Here is a 16,376-nt window from a genome sequence, read left to right as displayed (position 1 = left end):
GCTGACTACTCCATATGGAAGTCGTACCCATTTGAGAAATGAACCCATTTTCTATCAGGAATTCCTGCACAAGAGCACTCTTGAGAAAAACCACCATCTCATATGCATAGGCTCACAAGAAGAAAGATTATCAGAATGCTCAAGACAACAGTAAATGTTTGTCATTACTTGGTGGTGAAGAATGTGGTCATGGAAAGACAGGAACGACTGACTTGGAACCAGGTTAACCTTCTACCAACAGAACTACATAGCAGAAACATGAACAAATGACTATTCCCTCGCAGCAAGAAAGCGTTAACTCCTTTCGTCAATCTTAATCAACCAAGACAGTGGATCAACCTGGATCCAACGACGGAGATCGCGCTAGATGCATTTATTCTAGACTCCTCCAAACGGCTGAAGTTAATGCCAGGTTATGTAGCCTACCATGGAAGGGACGACGATGACAGCGGAGAACCTCGGGGCTCTCCCACCTTAATGAGGTAGATTACCCCGAGGCAGGGACTAGGCAGGAAAAATTAATTGCACATTCATTAACAAAGTTTATGTGGAGTCCAGCCGGGACTGTGTGCCATGTTTTCCACCTTGAAATAGCTCTGTAGACCATGAACTTTATGGGTAGTGCAAACTCCTGTTACCATTAACCAATTTAGTTTATTAGCCCAAAACTTTTCTTATGTAGTGGTTAATTATTTTTTTATTTGATATGGATGTTACTTTTATGTACTAAATAAAGCTTTAAGATACATTAAGCATTATATTTGGACAATCTAAATAATTGATATAACATCTCAATCACATTTAAAACTAAAAAATAAATAAAATTTTCACACATATTTTAATACATCATCAACATACATTTTCCAATTAATTAACTTAGCTCATGTCTGTAAGACTTCCAAAATATTTTAAAACCTCTACAACCAATTTGTTCTCTAAACTACTCCACAAAGAAGTTAAAAAAAAAAACAAAAACAAAATGCATATCATATTATAGTGTCTTTTTTTTTCATTTTCTTTTTAAATTAAAAGAACACTATTAAAACAATACATAAAAAGGATATTACAAGAATCATTGAACTAGAAAATTATAATGAACTACTCTCTACCCAGAGAAACACAATTTTCCTTCTTGGAATTGATCCAAATGAGTTCTTCTGGTTCTATCTTCATTTACATTGCATTCCTTTAGTACCCACTTCCTAAAATTGAACTTGATAATAATTGGACCACATTTTTGCCTTTCCATAGGAAATTTTATACTAGTGATATGAATTTCAATTTTTCAAACAAACAAAAGAATGTGATTTATTTTTTCCAATTTTTTTTTTTAAGAAATCACAATTTTTTATTCATATTTTTCATTAAAAAAATTTAAAAAGCAAGAATTAAAAAACAAAAACATTTCCTTTTTTCTTATTAAAATAAAATATGAACTTACAACATCAGATAAACATTTTGGCTTTTCTATGGTAAATTTTATGGTGCAGGTAATGTGAATTTCAATTTTTTCTAAAACAAATGTGATCTATTTTTTCCATTTTTTTAAGAAATCACAACTTTTTTATTCTCATTGGGAAAAACAAAAATACAAACCCATGATATAGGTGATATGAATTTCAATTTTTTCAAAAACAAATTTGATTTATTTTTTCCAACTTTTTAAGAAATCACAACTGGTTTATTCACATTCCTTGTTTGAAGATTGACTTGGGAAAAACTAAAAACCAATTTCATGTTGCGGTGATATGAATTTCAATTTTTTCAAAAACAAAAGTGATTTTTTTTTCCAAAATTTTCATTAAAAAAAATAGAAAAAAAAAAAAAAAAAAAAAAAAACAAAATATTTCATTTTTTCCTATTAAAATAAAACATAAACTTACAACAACATAAATATTTTCTCTTTTCTATAGGAAAATTTTCATGATATAAGTGATATGAAAGAAATGTAATTTATCTTTTCCAAATTTTTAATTAATCGCAGCTTTTTTATTCTCATTCTCATGATATAAGTAATATGAATTTCAATTTTTCAGAAGGAAATGTAATTTATTTTTTCCAATTTTTTAATAAATCGCAGCTTTTTTATTCTCATTCTCTTGTTTGCATATTGGCTAGGGTAAAAACAAAAAATCAATTTTATGGTGATATGAATTTCAAAATTAAAAAAAAAAAAAAAAAAATAAAACAAATGTGATTTAAATTTTCCAATTTTTAAAAAATCACAAATTTTTTTATTCTTACCTCTTGTTTGTAGCTTGGCTCGGGGAAACAAAAAAAACAGCTATACTAAATATCTAAACACCACAGAAAAAACATCCATCCATAATTATAATTAAATTATGTAGTAATCTACTTAGGTTGTTGACCACTTGTAGGAATTGTCACCTCAATCTCTTGACCATAATATCATGTAATAAATCATACAGCAGGCAAATCTTTTGGGTTTGCTAGTTAGTCAATTACTTTTTTATTCTTATTTCTGGTTTGTAGATTGGCTCTGGTAAAAATAAAAAATCAGCTATACTAAATATCTAAACACCACAGATAAAACATCCATCCATAGTGATAATTAAATTATGTAGTAATCTACTTGGGTTGGTCAGACCACTTGTCACTTCAATCGCTTGACCATAATATCATGTAATAATTCATACAGCAGAAAATCTTTTGTGTTTGCTAGTTAATCAATTAGGAAAGGATGTATTATTTTATTAAATTTGGCTAATGCTTATTAGATGATACAATCTCAAATATAGTGTTTATATTAGTTTAGTGCAATAGCATGTGCCTGTATGAATTCTGTAGATGTCCTTAATACAAATGAAAAGGCCAAGTCCCTGAAAATTGATGACAGGAAATGAATGAATAACAAATGAAAAGTTAGATGCTAGTTTAACACTGTGACAAGTGTACATTCAAAATTATGACCATACCATGAGAGACTGAAAGCAGCAGTACTGGTTGCAAAAATTATTGGAAATAATTAGTACCAGAAAAAGGAATAATGCAAAAATCATTGGAAATATTTTGTATTAAAAAAAGAAAAACGTAGCCAAAAGGTAGAATGCAAAATATTTCTTTTCTCTCAGCTAAATTAAAATATAAATTTCACCGGGAAATTTTGGGTGGCAGCAATTTTTTTCAAAAATAAAAGAAGTGATTTTTTAAAAACACCCAATTTATATATACAAATTTCTTGTTTGATGAGAAACATGTAAAAATCAATAAGTCCAGGATTTTCCCAGGAGATAAATTAATCTCTCATTTTCAAGATAATCACATGCTCTACAAATAACTCACCACTTTGAAAAGTACCTCAGCGTTCAGCCACTAGTTTAGAGAGTAGCCCAGCTGGTCGAAGAATCGTATTCTTGGATGTTGAGGACTATCCCATCCTCGCCGCTGACCGATTCAGAGGGTATCGCAGAAAACTGAATTCATTTGGTAGGATGAATCTATGTGTTGTCCACTTGGTTCAGAAACTGAACTTGGCTCATCAATGAGAGTTGAGAGGTGCCAAAACTGTTTTGGGATACATCCGGTACATTCTCAAAAAAAGATGTTGCTTATAGGGGCACTCTAGAAAGTTCACTTGAAGGATTTATATGTTTAAATCAACCCAGATATGCACGCATAGCCTTAACTTGTTTAGAGTCAATAAGAAACCGCTGACTACTGTTGATTTAGAATTTTATGGAGATATTTCATTAATAGTTTTTCTGTTAACAGAAAGCATTGAAATCAAATCGTGTTCCTGGCATGGCGAAATATTCATAATTACACGGTTAGATTCTTAGGCATTAGAGAGTACGTACTCAAAGCTCTCCGGCTCTTCTGAGCTAGGGAGCTGATCGGAAACGCTACACAATTGTTTGGAGCTTTAATGGGTATTTTAAAGCTTTTCGTAAACTTTACTGCAACCGAGTTTTGTTTGGAGCTTTAATGGGTATTTTAAAGCTTTTCGTAAACTTTACTGCAACCGAGTTTTGATGATGTTTTGGTTCTGGGGAGCTTTACTATATTTGATGTTCCCGGTTTAGGTGGGGTTGAACTGTGTGAATGGAAGGGTATGTAGTTGGGTTTAGATCTGGATTGGAACTAAGAGAAACAATTTTTTTATGGAAAACTTTTCTATCCAAATGAAGATGAGGCATTGGCCAATTCTGATCTTAAAACCTATGCATTCTTCTCATATACGCAAATGGCTGATGGATATAAAAGAATTTAGAAAGATTGTCTGTCATTATCAAAACCATCATTATCGCCAGAGTTAAATGGACGAAAAATAGAATACTAAAGAAAAGAAAAATAATTGAAATTATGAAATATAAATATTATTAAAAAATATTTTTTAATTTAATTTCATATTATTCAAGTATAAAATATATATTAACTTGGAAATTTATAGTTTTATTATACAAACTCTTTTTAAATTTTTTAATTACTATTATATATATTTTATTTTTTCTTATCTCTATTATAATTAGATGTAATATATATAATATTGGTAAGATTACATAAGGGCAAAGAATTGAACGATTGACATATAGGGTTACATGAAATGACTTAGTTATAGATTAATAACAATCTTTTTTCAGGTTTGGGAGTTTTGAGTGTTTCTTTGCTGGGAAAAAGTTGATTAATAACAATCTTTTTTCAGGTTTGGGAGTTTTGAGTGTTTCTTTGCTGGGAAAAAAGTTGATTGAGAAATTGTTGATGGATTAATATTTTAATATTTCTTGTAAATTTGAGCAATACTTTTGTGTCAAATATTCGTTCCCCGTATTGAAAGTACCAGCGTACCAAAAACTTGTGCAACATAAAAATACCAAATTTGCTCTCAGAATAATTTTCAATACACACCAGGAAGCAAAATTCCAGATTTAATATCAGGATAAATAATTTTAATTACATACCAAGAAGCAAAATTCATTCCAATCTAGAGAACTGACTTCATCATATTTTCACTACACACCCAGAACCAAATTCATTCGAATCTAGGAAACTGACGTCATCATATCTCAGGCCTCCAATGCAGCTTACAGAATTGAATAATGATATCAGTTGCATATACATTACAATGCGATAGGGCTAATGCTGAAGAAACGCCCTTCTCCCCACTCGATTTGGCAGATTTCCATGCATGTAGGAGAAATGCAGAAATATAGCAGTTAGCAAACTGTGAATTTGTGTATCAAGTAGGAAACAGTTGAATCCATTTCAAAGGAAAACATGAATTTGTGTATCAAGTAGGAAACAGTTGAATCCATTTCAAAGGAAAACATAGCGTGAAAACTCCTATTCTGTATCTTGAAAGTTAAAATTCTTTAGCAATCAGTGAAAATTTATTGAAATAAAAACCTTGATAGCAATGTAATCATCCCGGCAATATTTGCAATTACAAAGTTCTATACTACTAAATGTAGTATTGATTACAACCTGCAATATGCTTATGGATTATATTAAATATCAAACAGTTGAATGTTGCACAAATCACAAATCAAGATTTAGTTGATAGTTAAAGAGTGGGATTTAAGGATAGAATAATTTTCAATCATTTAACATTATATTTGACCATGCAGTTGGGGAACACCTTACACCCTAAATATACTATGTAGATTCACCCACATTTTTAACATGGAAATATGCTTTGTTACAATAATATGGGCCAATAGCAATGGTTTATCAATATCATATACCAAAAAAATCATTTCTTTTTATATTACACTTATTTATTTATATGGCATTTTTTTAAATTAAGAAATTTAATTAAAATAACAAAACAAACATAACTACATCAAAATAAACCTTACTTAATCTATTACCAATTAATTGTTAAAATTTAAAAAATCATAAAACAAACTAAATTATAATTTTATTATTATTATTATTATTATTATTAAAATAAATTATTATATAAATTAAACATATAATTTTAAAACTATTTACTTCCTTATAGAAATTTTTATTCTGTATGTAATTTTTGTTACAATATCCTGAATTATCTGAATTATCATTATCAATATTGAAAATTTTAATAATTTTTATCTTTTAATATTATTTTTTATATAAATTTTAATAAATAAAAATAATATTTCAATTTATTTTTTTCCAAATTCAAACTCAATGATTTATTCAAATGGATGCAAAAGACCATGCATCCTAGACAACCAATCTGGCAGTGTATTAGCGTATCCATACCTGATTGGGAAACTTCACTTGCTATGGGACGATAAGCCTGCCCTCATTTCACTAAACATCATGTTTCCCACCAGAATTACTAGTAAATGTACTCAATCTAACCCGGGTGGGAATTTCAAAATCGGCCTATCCAGTAAATTTGACAGTTTTTATATTTGTCTTTACAGTTTTGGTTTCGTAAATGTTTAAATTGTGTTTGATTGACAAATCACTAGGACTGCTAAATTCTATTCCTGAATCCATCCATAATTTACACTAAATATGATTAAAGCATCAATACTTCAGAAACCTAAGATTTTTATAAAGGGTTAAAGAAATTTAATTCTATCCCTGAATCCATCTATAGTTTACACTAAAGTATTATTAAAGCAACAAATACTTGAAGTTTATATTTTTATAAATGATTGAAGAAATTCTGGCTGTATAACTTCTAAGAGATTTTTCTGTTGGAAAAAAAGCCTTCTGAGATTACAGCTCAAATCTATCAGTTCAGAGCATACATAACACACAGCGGATTTATATTCAAAGATTTAGATGGAAATAGCAGAGAATAATTCATAGAGACAGATAAACGGAGAAACAACAAGATTACTTAGTCAGAAACAACGGAATAGATAAAACAATCGCTGGAGCACAGAAATCTATCACATAACAGGCTTGGGTCTTGGCTTGTTTTCCTTGGTCAGAAAAATTACAAATTTATAGAGACAGAAGAAGGATCTAGAATCTTGTGTGTGATTCAGATGGAGATCTGGAATGATCTAGAAACCACTGGCGCTGTAGGAGGATCTAGAATCCTGGAGATCTAGAAAAATCTAATCTAGAGGGATCTAGAATACTGCATGAATTTGGCTTCACACTTAACATTCTCCTACTTGAAGCGAAATAAGAGTCATCAAGTCACACCGAGTCCTACCATGCCTCTACATAACTCATGTTTATTTCATGGTAGAATCTTAGTGAGCATATCAGCAGGGTTCCTATCTGTATGGATGTTTTCCAAGGATCACTGTTCATCCTCCAACACATGCCAGATTCAATGGTACCTTAAGTCAATGTGTTTGTTTTTTGAATGAAATGCTAGGTTTTTTGCCAAGTGAATGGCACTTTGACTATCACAATATAACACATACTTGTCCTGCTTTATTCCAATCTCTCCTAGGAATCGCTGCATCCACGACATCTCTTTACAAGCTTCTGTTGCAGCTATGTACTCTACTTCTGTTGTAGAGAGGGCTACTATTCTTTTTAGCCTTGACACCCAAGATACTGTTGCACTTGTAAATGTATACAAGTAACCTGTAGTGGACTTTCTGGTATCTATATCTCCAGCCATATCGGCATCTGTAAATCCTTCAAGCACAGTCTCATCATGATCAAAACATAAACAATAATGACTAGTACCCTTGAGATACCTTAAAATCCATTTTACTGCTTGCCAATGTTGTTTGCTTGGATTAGTAAGGAACCTGCTCACTACTCCCACTGAATATGCAATGTTTGGTCATGTGCATACCATGGCATATATTAAACTGTCAACTGTGGAAGCATAAATAATTCTGCTCATCTCTTCTTTTTCTTTGTCATTACTAGGACATAATTCAGTACTCAGCTTGAAGTGGGCTGCAAGTGGTGTACCAACTGGCTTGGCATCCTTCATATTAAACATGTCAAGCACCTTCTTGATATATTTTTCCTGTGACAACCACAACCTTTTTTTTTCCTGTCACGCATAATCCGCATGCCCAATATCTGTTGTGTTGGTCCCAAATCCTTCATTGCAAATTTGCTACCCAAATCTTTCTTCAGCCTATTGATCTTATTCTTATCATGCCCAACAATCAACATGTCATCCACATATAACAGTAATATGATATACTTTCTTTGATCATACCTCTTGATATAGACACAATGGTCAGCTTCCAACCTCTAAAAAGCATGTTCCAACATGAATGAATCAAATTTCTTGTACCATTGTTGAGGTGCCTGTTTCAACCCATAAAGACTCTTCTTCAACCTACAAACAAGGCCTTCTTTACCTTTTTCTATGAAGCCTTCTCGCTGCTCCATAGAAGTTTCTTCCTCCAATTCACCATGAAGGAAAGCAGTTTTTACATCTCACTGTTCACATTCTAGGTCTAAAGCAGCAACTGGACCAGGAATGACTCTAATGGATGACATTTTAACAATAGGTGAGAAAATTTCAGTGAATTCAATACCTTTTCTTTGGGCAAAACCTTTCACCACCAGTCTTGCTTTATACCTCTCCTTCTTTTCATCACCTTCATGCTTAATCATGTACACCCATTTGTTTTGTAGAGCCTTTCTACCTTTTGGGAGGTTTACCAACTCCCAAGTTTTATTTCCCTTCAAAGAGTTCATTTCTTCTTCCATTGCTTTCTTCCATTCTTTACTGTGCTCGACTTTACAAGCTTCTTGAAAACAATTAGGTTCACCTTCATCAGTCAACAAAGTATAGTTTGAAGGAGCATACCTTTGTGAAGGCTTATGAGCCCTAGAAGATCTGCGAACCAACTGTGGTGGTGCATTATTAGGTTGAATCTCCTGTAAAGGTTCTTGCAAGATTCCTTCTTCTTGTTGTTCATTATTTTCCACTTGTTTTTCTTCATGCTCCTCAATTTGTTGTTCATTTTCTTATATTGGTGGTATGTTTTCCTGCTACTCTTCAAACCTGTCAATAACCTTCTTAACTTCCAACTCACCTACAGTCCTCTTGAACATTTCCGACTCATTAAATATAACATCCCTGCTTATAATAATTTTATGTTTGACTGGATCCACAGACGATAACCAAGATCTTCATCCGCATATCACAAAAAAATGCATTTCATAGATTTATCATCTAGCTTAGTTCTATTTTCTTTGGGAATATGTATGAATGCTTCACATCCAAAGATTTTCAAGTGAGAATAATTCAAATTCTTACCAGTCCAAACTTCTACAGGGATACCGCAATCCAATGCTATAGTTGGAGATCTATTTATGAGGTAGCAAGTGGTCCTAACTGCTTCAACCCAAAAATTCTTCTCCAAACTGAAATTGGACAACATACTTCACACCTTTTCCATAATGGTGCGATTCATCCTTTCTGCGACACCATTTTGTTGAGGAGTACCAGGCACAGTCTTCTCATGCTTTATGCCAAACCTGTTACAATATTCCTTAAATGCATTTGAGCAATATTCTCCACCATTATCTGTTCTTAAACACTTCAGCGATTTGTTAGTCTCTCTTTCAACAACAACATGGAATTTTTGAAATATTCCAAATACTTCACTTTTATTTTTTATAGGATATGCCCAAACTTTCCTGGATGCATCATCTATAAATGTTACAAAATATGATGCTCCTCCTAATGATTTGATGTTAATAGGCCCAAACACATCCAAGTGTACCAATTCTAACACATTTTTCTTTCTATCATGGCCACCTCTAAGGAAAGAAACCCTTCTTTGTCTACCATATATACAATTCTCACAAAGATAAAGATTGTAGGATTTCAAACCTGGCAATAAATTTTTACCAATAAGGATTTTTAAGCCCTTCTCACTCATGTGACCCAAACGCTTATGCCACAGATCTGCTGAATTTCCTTGTTTTGTGACAACATCCAAATCTGATGTTCCTATCAGTGTCTTTGATGTGTATAATGTTCTTGTCTTGGATCCTTTGGCCACGACCAATGCACCTTTGCTAATTTTCCAGCCTTCTTTTCCAAAGCGTGTCGAATAGCCTTCATCATCTAGTCGTCCCATAGAGATTAAACTCATGCGCATTTCTGGTACATGCCTGACTTGTTTCAACAATATATCTTGTCCATCTTTCATCTTGATGTGGACATCTCCCACTCCAACAATACCACAAAAATGATTATTCCCCAAATGCACTCTACCATAATCACTGGGATTATATGAAACAAAACTATCTTTGCATGGGGTTACATGGTGAGATTCCCCAGAGTCAAGGATCCAATCAAAGCTACTGCTAGATGTATATACGCATGCATCCTCTACTGAAACAGTAAACAACACATCACTATTTGTGGCTACAGCAGTAGTCTCACATTCATTTGTGCTGGATGAATTGTGATTTGTGCTAGACGGTCTCTGATCCTTTTGTCCTTTCTTCCAGAATCGACATTCTTTCTTCATGTGCCCAGGTTTGCCACAATGAAAGCAGATGATCCTTCCTCTCCATGATTTTGATCGGCCTCTCGATCTTGATCACCCTTGCCGACCTTGATCCATTCTCCTACCATGATCAGCTAGAGCTAGAGCTAGATCCTCTCCTCCCTGGTTTTCCGCAATTGACTTGCATCGCAGCTTCTCATTCATTAAACTGCTCCTGACATCATCAAACTTCAGGTTCCCTGTAGTTGTTGAAGTGCTCATAGCTACAGTTAAATTTTCCCAGTTGTCTGGCATAGAACACATTAGCAAAATATCTCTAATTTCATCATCTAAAATGATTTTAACAAAGGTAAGTTGATTAGTAATAATATTGAATGCATTCAAGTGCTCAGCAACTGAAGCACCCTCCTTGATTTTGAGATTATAAAGCTTCTTCATCAAGAACACTTTGTTTGATGGTGTGTTCTTCTCATATAGATCATGGAGCTTCTTCCAAAATCCTTCAGCCGTCTTTTCTCCGGACACATTGAAATAAACATTCTTTGCTAAATATTGATGGATTGTTGCAATCGCCTTTCTATCTAGCTTATTCCACTCTTCATTTGTCATCGATGAGGGTTTCTTTGTTGTTCCCTCAATCGGAAAATACTGATCCTTTAAAATCAGTGTATCCTCCATCTGTGATTTCCATAGGGCAAAATTAGCCCCGCTCAATTTCTCCATATCTGTAAGTGTTGTCTCCATTTTCAATCAAATTCACACCCCAAAACACCAAAACTCCACTTAAAAATAAAACTTTAATTATTACTCTTTAAAATTTAGTAATAATGACCTTCCTCCTTTTAAAATACCCTTTTAAAAATTCCTGCTCATTTTTAAAATATACTTTTCAAAATTCCAACATATAATTATATATGTTTTATAATAAATATAAAAACATATATAATATTTTAACCTTTTCACATTTCACACATAGATATGTTGGTTTAAGAAAACATCTTGACATATACGTGCAAGCTTGATGTAAAAAAATCTCCTCGTATCTCCACTTTTTCGAACTCCAAAATAGGTTTCAACATAGGCCCACGACCTTGTTTTTCTTGCAGCCACTGTTTTTTAGTTCCAGCATTCCTCAGCTATTTCCTGGACAGATCCTTCAACAGTTCCAGGGGTAACAACCAACGTTTTAATGAACGCTCCCAGAGCAAGGCAATGGCACTAAACGTTTTACGAACGCCCCCAGAGCAAAGCGATGGCACTAAGCGGCTTGCACGGTGGATATTCAAACTTAGCTCTGATACCAGTTATTAGACCAGAGCATACATAACACACAACGAATTTATATTCAGAGACTTAGACGGCAATAGCAAAGAATAACTCATAAAGACAGACAAATAGAGAAACAACAAGATTACTTACTCAGAAATAGCGGAATAGATAAAACAATCACTAGAGAACACAACAGGCCTGGGCCTTGGTTTGCTTTCATTGACTAGAGAAATTACAAATTTATAAAGGTAGAAGAAAGATCTAGAATCCTGTGTGATTCAGATGAAGATCTGGAATGATTTAAAAACCACTGGCGATATAAAAGGATCTAAAATCGTGGAGATCTAGAAAAATCTAATCTAAAAAAATCTAGAATACTACGTGAAATTAGCTTCACACTAAAGATGGAAGAAATTTAATTCTATCCGTGAATCCATCCATAGTTTACACTAAAATATTATTAAAGCAACAAATACTTGAAGTTGATATTTTTATAAGCGATTGAAGAAATACCGGCTGTATAACTTCTTAGAGATTCTTCTGTTGAAAAAAAAGCCTTCTGGATAACAGCTCAGACAGAGTCACAGTTTTCACAATCTGAAATTTTAGCTGACAGTGAATTAAACAAATATTAGAAAAAACTTTAGCGATCAAACCATAATCATATTTCCGTATTAGTTATGAGAATGGACTTTGGGGAAGGAGGGCATCCAATGTTTTGCCTTATCAACATGCAGTTAATCTCAAATGAAGCAATAACGAATGATTCTTATTTATGTCGACAGTGGCTCCCATATCTGCAGAGGATCCACGTCGTCTAAACAGGCGCATCACGTCGTCTAAACAGGCGCATCCATATTGGCGTTTTCATTCCAGTGAAGTGAATAATGCAATATAGACCTTTACCAATTTTAATATTATAATATTATTTCTTTTATCATGACAATTCCAATATAATCTAATTTAATCAATATCGATTTCTTTTTATATCAATATTAATTCTCCTTTAATTTTTGGCATACTCTTCCCTTTTCTTTATAAATTAATTTACTCATCTAAAACTTTTCCATATATACACGTTAACGCTTAAAAATCATAGGTATTCATTGAATTGACAAATACATATATTTAATTTTATTTTTTTAAACAGGAAATTACAACTCTTCCAAATATACAAATTCAGTCCTATACACTTCGGAGCATCTATCGCCTGACACCATCACATAGATGATAGAAGGATGACAACATTTTAATTTGTTTGACCATGGCCATGTCATTATGCCCGACACATTTCATCCTCGTCTCCCACGAAAAAAATCAATTTTCTTGGAGGCAGGGTCCACTACCATTCGGGCATTCCACTGGTTGACAGTTCCTTCTTTGCTGTTGACGGAGTTTCTTTTTCTGCCTGGAGCTTCTGTTTCTGCTTATTGCCGGAGACGAGGAATTTTCAGCCACTGGAGGCTTCTCAGCAGTAGAAGAAACAAGAGAAACGGTCACATCTTCCGCTGGAGGCTTCTTACCAGTTGAGGAATCAGGAAATAGAGGCACATCTTCAACTTCTTGCAGTAATTCACAGTTTTTTCTCTGTTGTTGACGGAGCTTCTTTTTCTGCTTCTTGGAGCTTCTCTTTCTGTTTATTGCCTGTGATGTGGAGCTTTCATCCGCTGAAGGTTTCTTGACGGTTGACGAATCAAGAAATAGAGCCTCACCTTCCACTCGTACCTTACTTTTACTAACAAAAAGAGCAGTTGAAGAATCAGAATATGCAGCCAAATCTTCAGCTGGAAGCTTCTTGACAGTTGAAGAAGCCACAGGTGCCTTCATTTTATCAACACTAATAGTAGCTGATTCAAGGTTTACAGCCGAATCTTCTACTGGTACCTTACTTTTGTCAAAGCTAATACCAATTGAAGAGTTGGGAGATACAGCCAAATCTCCCAACTCTTGAAGCTTCTTACCAGTAAAAGAATCAAGAAATACAGCCACATCTTCCACTCGTACCTTAGCTTTATCAACGGGACCGTCAGTTGAAGAAGCAGGATATACAGACGAATTTTCCACTGGTACCTTAGTTTTATCAAGGCCAATACGAGTTGAAGAATCAAGAAATGTAGCCAAATCTTCGACTGGCACCTTAGTTTTATCAAGACGAACGCCAATATCTGCGACATATCTCTTATAAAAGTAAGCTCCAACCACCAATGCCAGACTTAATGGTCTATTAAGCATATCTCGATGGTCATAGGCGAGACTAGAAGCAGAACGAACGCCATCCATAGCTGCTACTTGACCACTTTTTCCTGAGGGCTTTCTTTTAACAATATATCCCGTCCTGCAGTATATTACAAAGTCCTCACAGTTGTTAGAAAACAGATCGTAGTTTCCAAAACCATGTTTATGCAGATGCATTGCACGGTGAATGACTTCGTCTGGGGGATCCGACTGTGCAAGTGTACATGTTCCTCCGCGGACTTGTGCCAAAAATACAACTTTACTAACACCATACTCGAATCGATGCACAGCTCCTCCGTCAAGAAAACAATCTAGACAAGACCGGATCACTCCACTATTTCCATATTGGAGGCCGCAGCTGTCAGGAGATCTTGGGCAACTCAGATGTTGTTTTGGTATTGAAGTAGAGGCAAATGAATTAATTAAACTGACCCCTGCTCCAATTTCTTGACCCGGCCCTCTTGTAAAATGGACAACGTCATCATCCCCAACAAAAATCCCTGTGTAGGATCCCAGGGATCATAAGATGTGAGATGAACTTAAATGGGAAATCATGCAAAAGCCAATTACATTTTATTGCAGAACAGCTAAGCAAAGTCATTATGGTAAACGAGAACAATAAAGTACACGGAATCAAACTCTGCATCCAGATCAGTTAGATGCCAAAACAGAAATGGCAAATATTGCAGAGAACAAGCATAACGATAATTGGCAGCAAACCATAACTCAAACATTTGGAGGAAACACCTGGTAGTGTCTCCAACCTAATTTTATAGATATAGGATAATGTTGAAGTGAACTAAAGCCAGCGAACCGATTGGGGTATCCAATTGAAAACAAATGCATTAAAATCCAGAGGAATATAATGAGTTCTCTGTAACTATATTGAATATAAAGGTCATATTAATGCGAGGAAATGTACCGTGGTGAGCATATATGTAAGCTGTCCTCCATGAGTAAATATGGTCGCCAGCTCTAAGATCCTTCCTCTCCGCCTCGTTGAAGAGAATGCCCATTGAAATGATAGGAAGTGAACTGGACCAGCGGAGTCTGTTGATGGCGCAATGCAGAAGACTCTCCTGTTGTCGAAATAGCAAGCGAACCGTTTTCGGATTTGCAATGAGATGTGGAAAATTTAGGCCTTAGCATCATTTATACATCTATGTCATTTGATGATGGTGCTAAAGGGTAGTGGAAAAACCCACCACCAGGTTCCGTGAAGGGCACGCCTTGTTGCCTTTTGTTGGACTACGCGGCATGCTCTCACCGAGAAATTTCCATAAAGGTGTTTGGAAATTGCCAAGCGCTTTTGTTCGCCTAGCTCTTTGGAGGGACATCATCTATCACATCAATCCCCACCCAGTTCGAATTTTAAAACAGACCGACTTTAAAATAGATTTACTTCAAATTTGATGGTTTTCACAGTTATTAGATTTATTTCTTAACAATTCTGTAAAACAATTTTGCACTCCAAATGCCATTCCTGATACCCACAATGGCTTTGCAAACAATATGCTGTTCACATACAACAAAGTGATTAATGCTGCTCTGCAGTCTGATATCAATCTTGGCATCAATCCCCACCTTATTGGGATTTTAAAACAAGGCCACTTTTCAAATTTGATGAAATTTGATTTTCACAATTTCAAAAAAGCATCTTGACAGCTATGTAAAACAATTTTGCCCTTTGCAAACAATATTGCATTCACATACAACAAAGTGATTAATGCTGACTCAGCAGTCTGACATTCTCACGCTATCCTCCTATGAATTGATTGATACATCCTGATCCCCTCATTGCTATGAACGTACACGCCCATGCACAGCCATTCCGTACATTCCTCCATGGTTTCGAAAATATTATCAGATCACTTGACTGATCAATCCTCTCGTACATTTCCTGCGGATATTCTCCCACATATCAATTCACTGATCCATCCGCTGCTTTGAGAATACATTCCCAGAGAAATCCATTCTCAAAAATTTCCTCCTACTCGACCCTCCAGTGAATTTTCTGATCCATTTCCTCACTGTCACACATACATCAAGTATGGCACCATGAAGTCATGTATCCATCGCCACATTGCTATGAGCATACATATGACACATGCATCCATTACAGAACCCTCTTATTGCTATAAGCATACACGCCGCACATACATCGATTACAAAATCTCAAGCACATGCATATTCTGATACATTTCATCCTGGGTTCTGACATTGTAACACTATCTACTCACCAATTCACTGATCCATCTCATTACAACTTTTGGTTACGGAGGAGTTAGCACTGATCCATCTCATTACAACTCTGGGTTACTGAGGAGGTAGCAGTTAGCATTTCATGGAGCTCAAAAGTTTTTATTGCCGAGTTAAGAACTAATTTGTATCAATCTGTGTTTGAAACACAAATGTGGAAAAAGTCTAAAAAAACTTGGGAAAAACTGTAACGACAAATAATTTATTAATTTATTAATATTTAACTATTAGTTTTTTAAATTAATTTATTAAAATCAA

General features: G+C 34.4%; 1 protein-coding gene across 1 annotated transcript; it reads right to left on the bottom strand.

Moving 5' to 3' along the window:
* Positions 1–12,777: 12,777 nt before the first annotated feature.
* LOC149247620 (uncharacterized) lies at positions 12,778–15,397 on the bottom strand. The gene is made up of 2 exons (XM_089455910.1): positions 14,782–15,397; positions 12,778–14,359 (listed from the first exon to the last, which is right to left on the bottom strand). Exons 1-2 carry the CDS (start codon positions 14,873–14,875, stop codon positions 12,942–12,944), a joined length of 1,512 nt encoding a protein of 503 aa, XP_089312036.1. The 5' UTR covers positions 14,876–15,397; the 3' UTR covers positions 12,778–12,941.
* Positions 15,398–16,376: the final 979 nt, after the last annotated feature.

The sequence above is a fragment of the Pinus tabuliformis genome, chromosome 7 (genome assembly GCF_031772625.1).
Source record: "Pinus tabuliformis cultivar Carrire ecotype Pingquan chromosome 7, CPIR1, whole genome shotgun sequence".
Lineage (NCBI taxonomy): Eukaryota > Viridiplantae > Streptophyta > Pinopsida > Pinales > Pinaceae > Pinus > Pinus tabuliformis.
The sequence above is the reverse complement of the archived record's forward strand: the minus strand, read 5'-3'. Positions and strand labels throughout refer to the sequence as shown.

What these genes read in the sequence shown, in the direction of transcription:
- LOC149247620 (XM_089455910.1), bottom strand. Translation starts at nt 14,875, where the DNA reads ATGGGCATTCTCTTCAACGAGGCGGAGAGGAAGGATCTTAGAGCTGGC. An exon ending in TTACATATATGCTCACCACG is followed by an intron (nt 14,360 to 14,781) that starts GTACATTTCCTC and finishes GATCCTACACAG; the next exon opens with GGATTTTTGTTGGGGATGAT.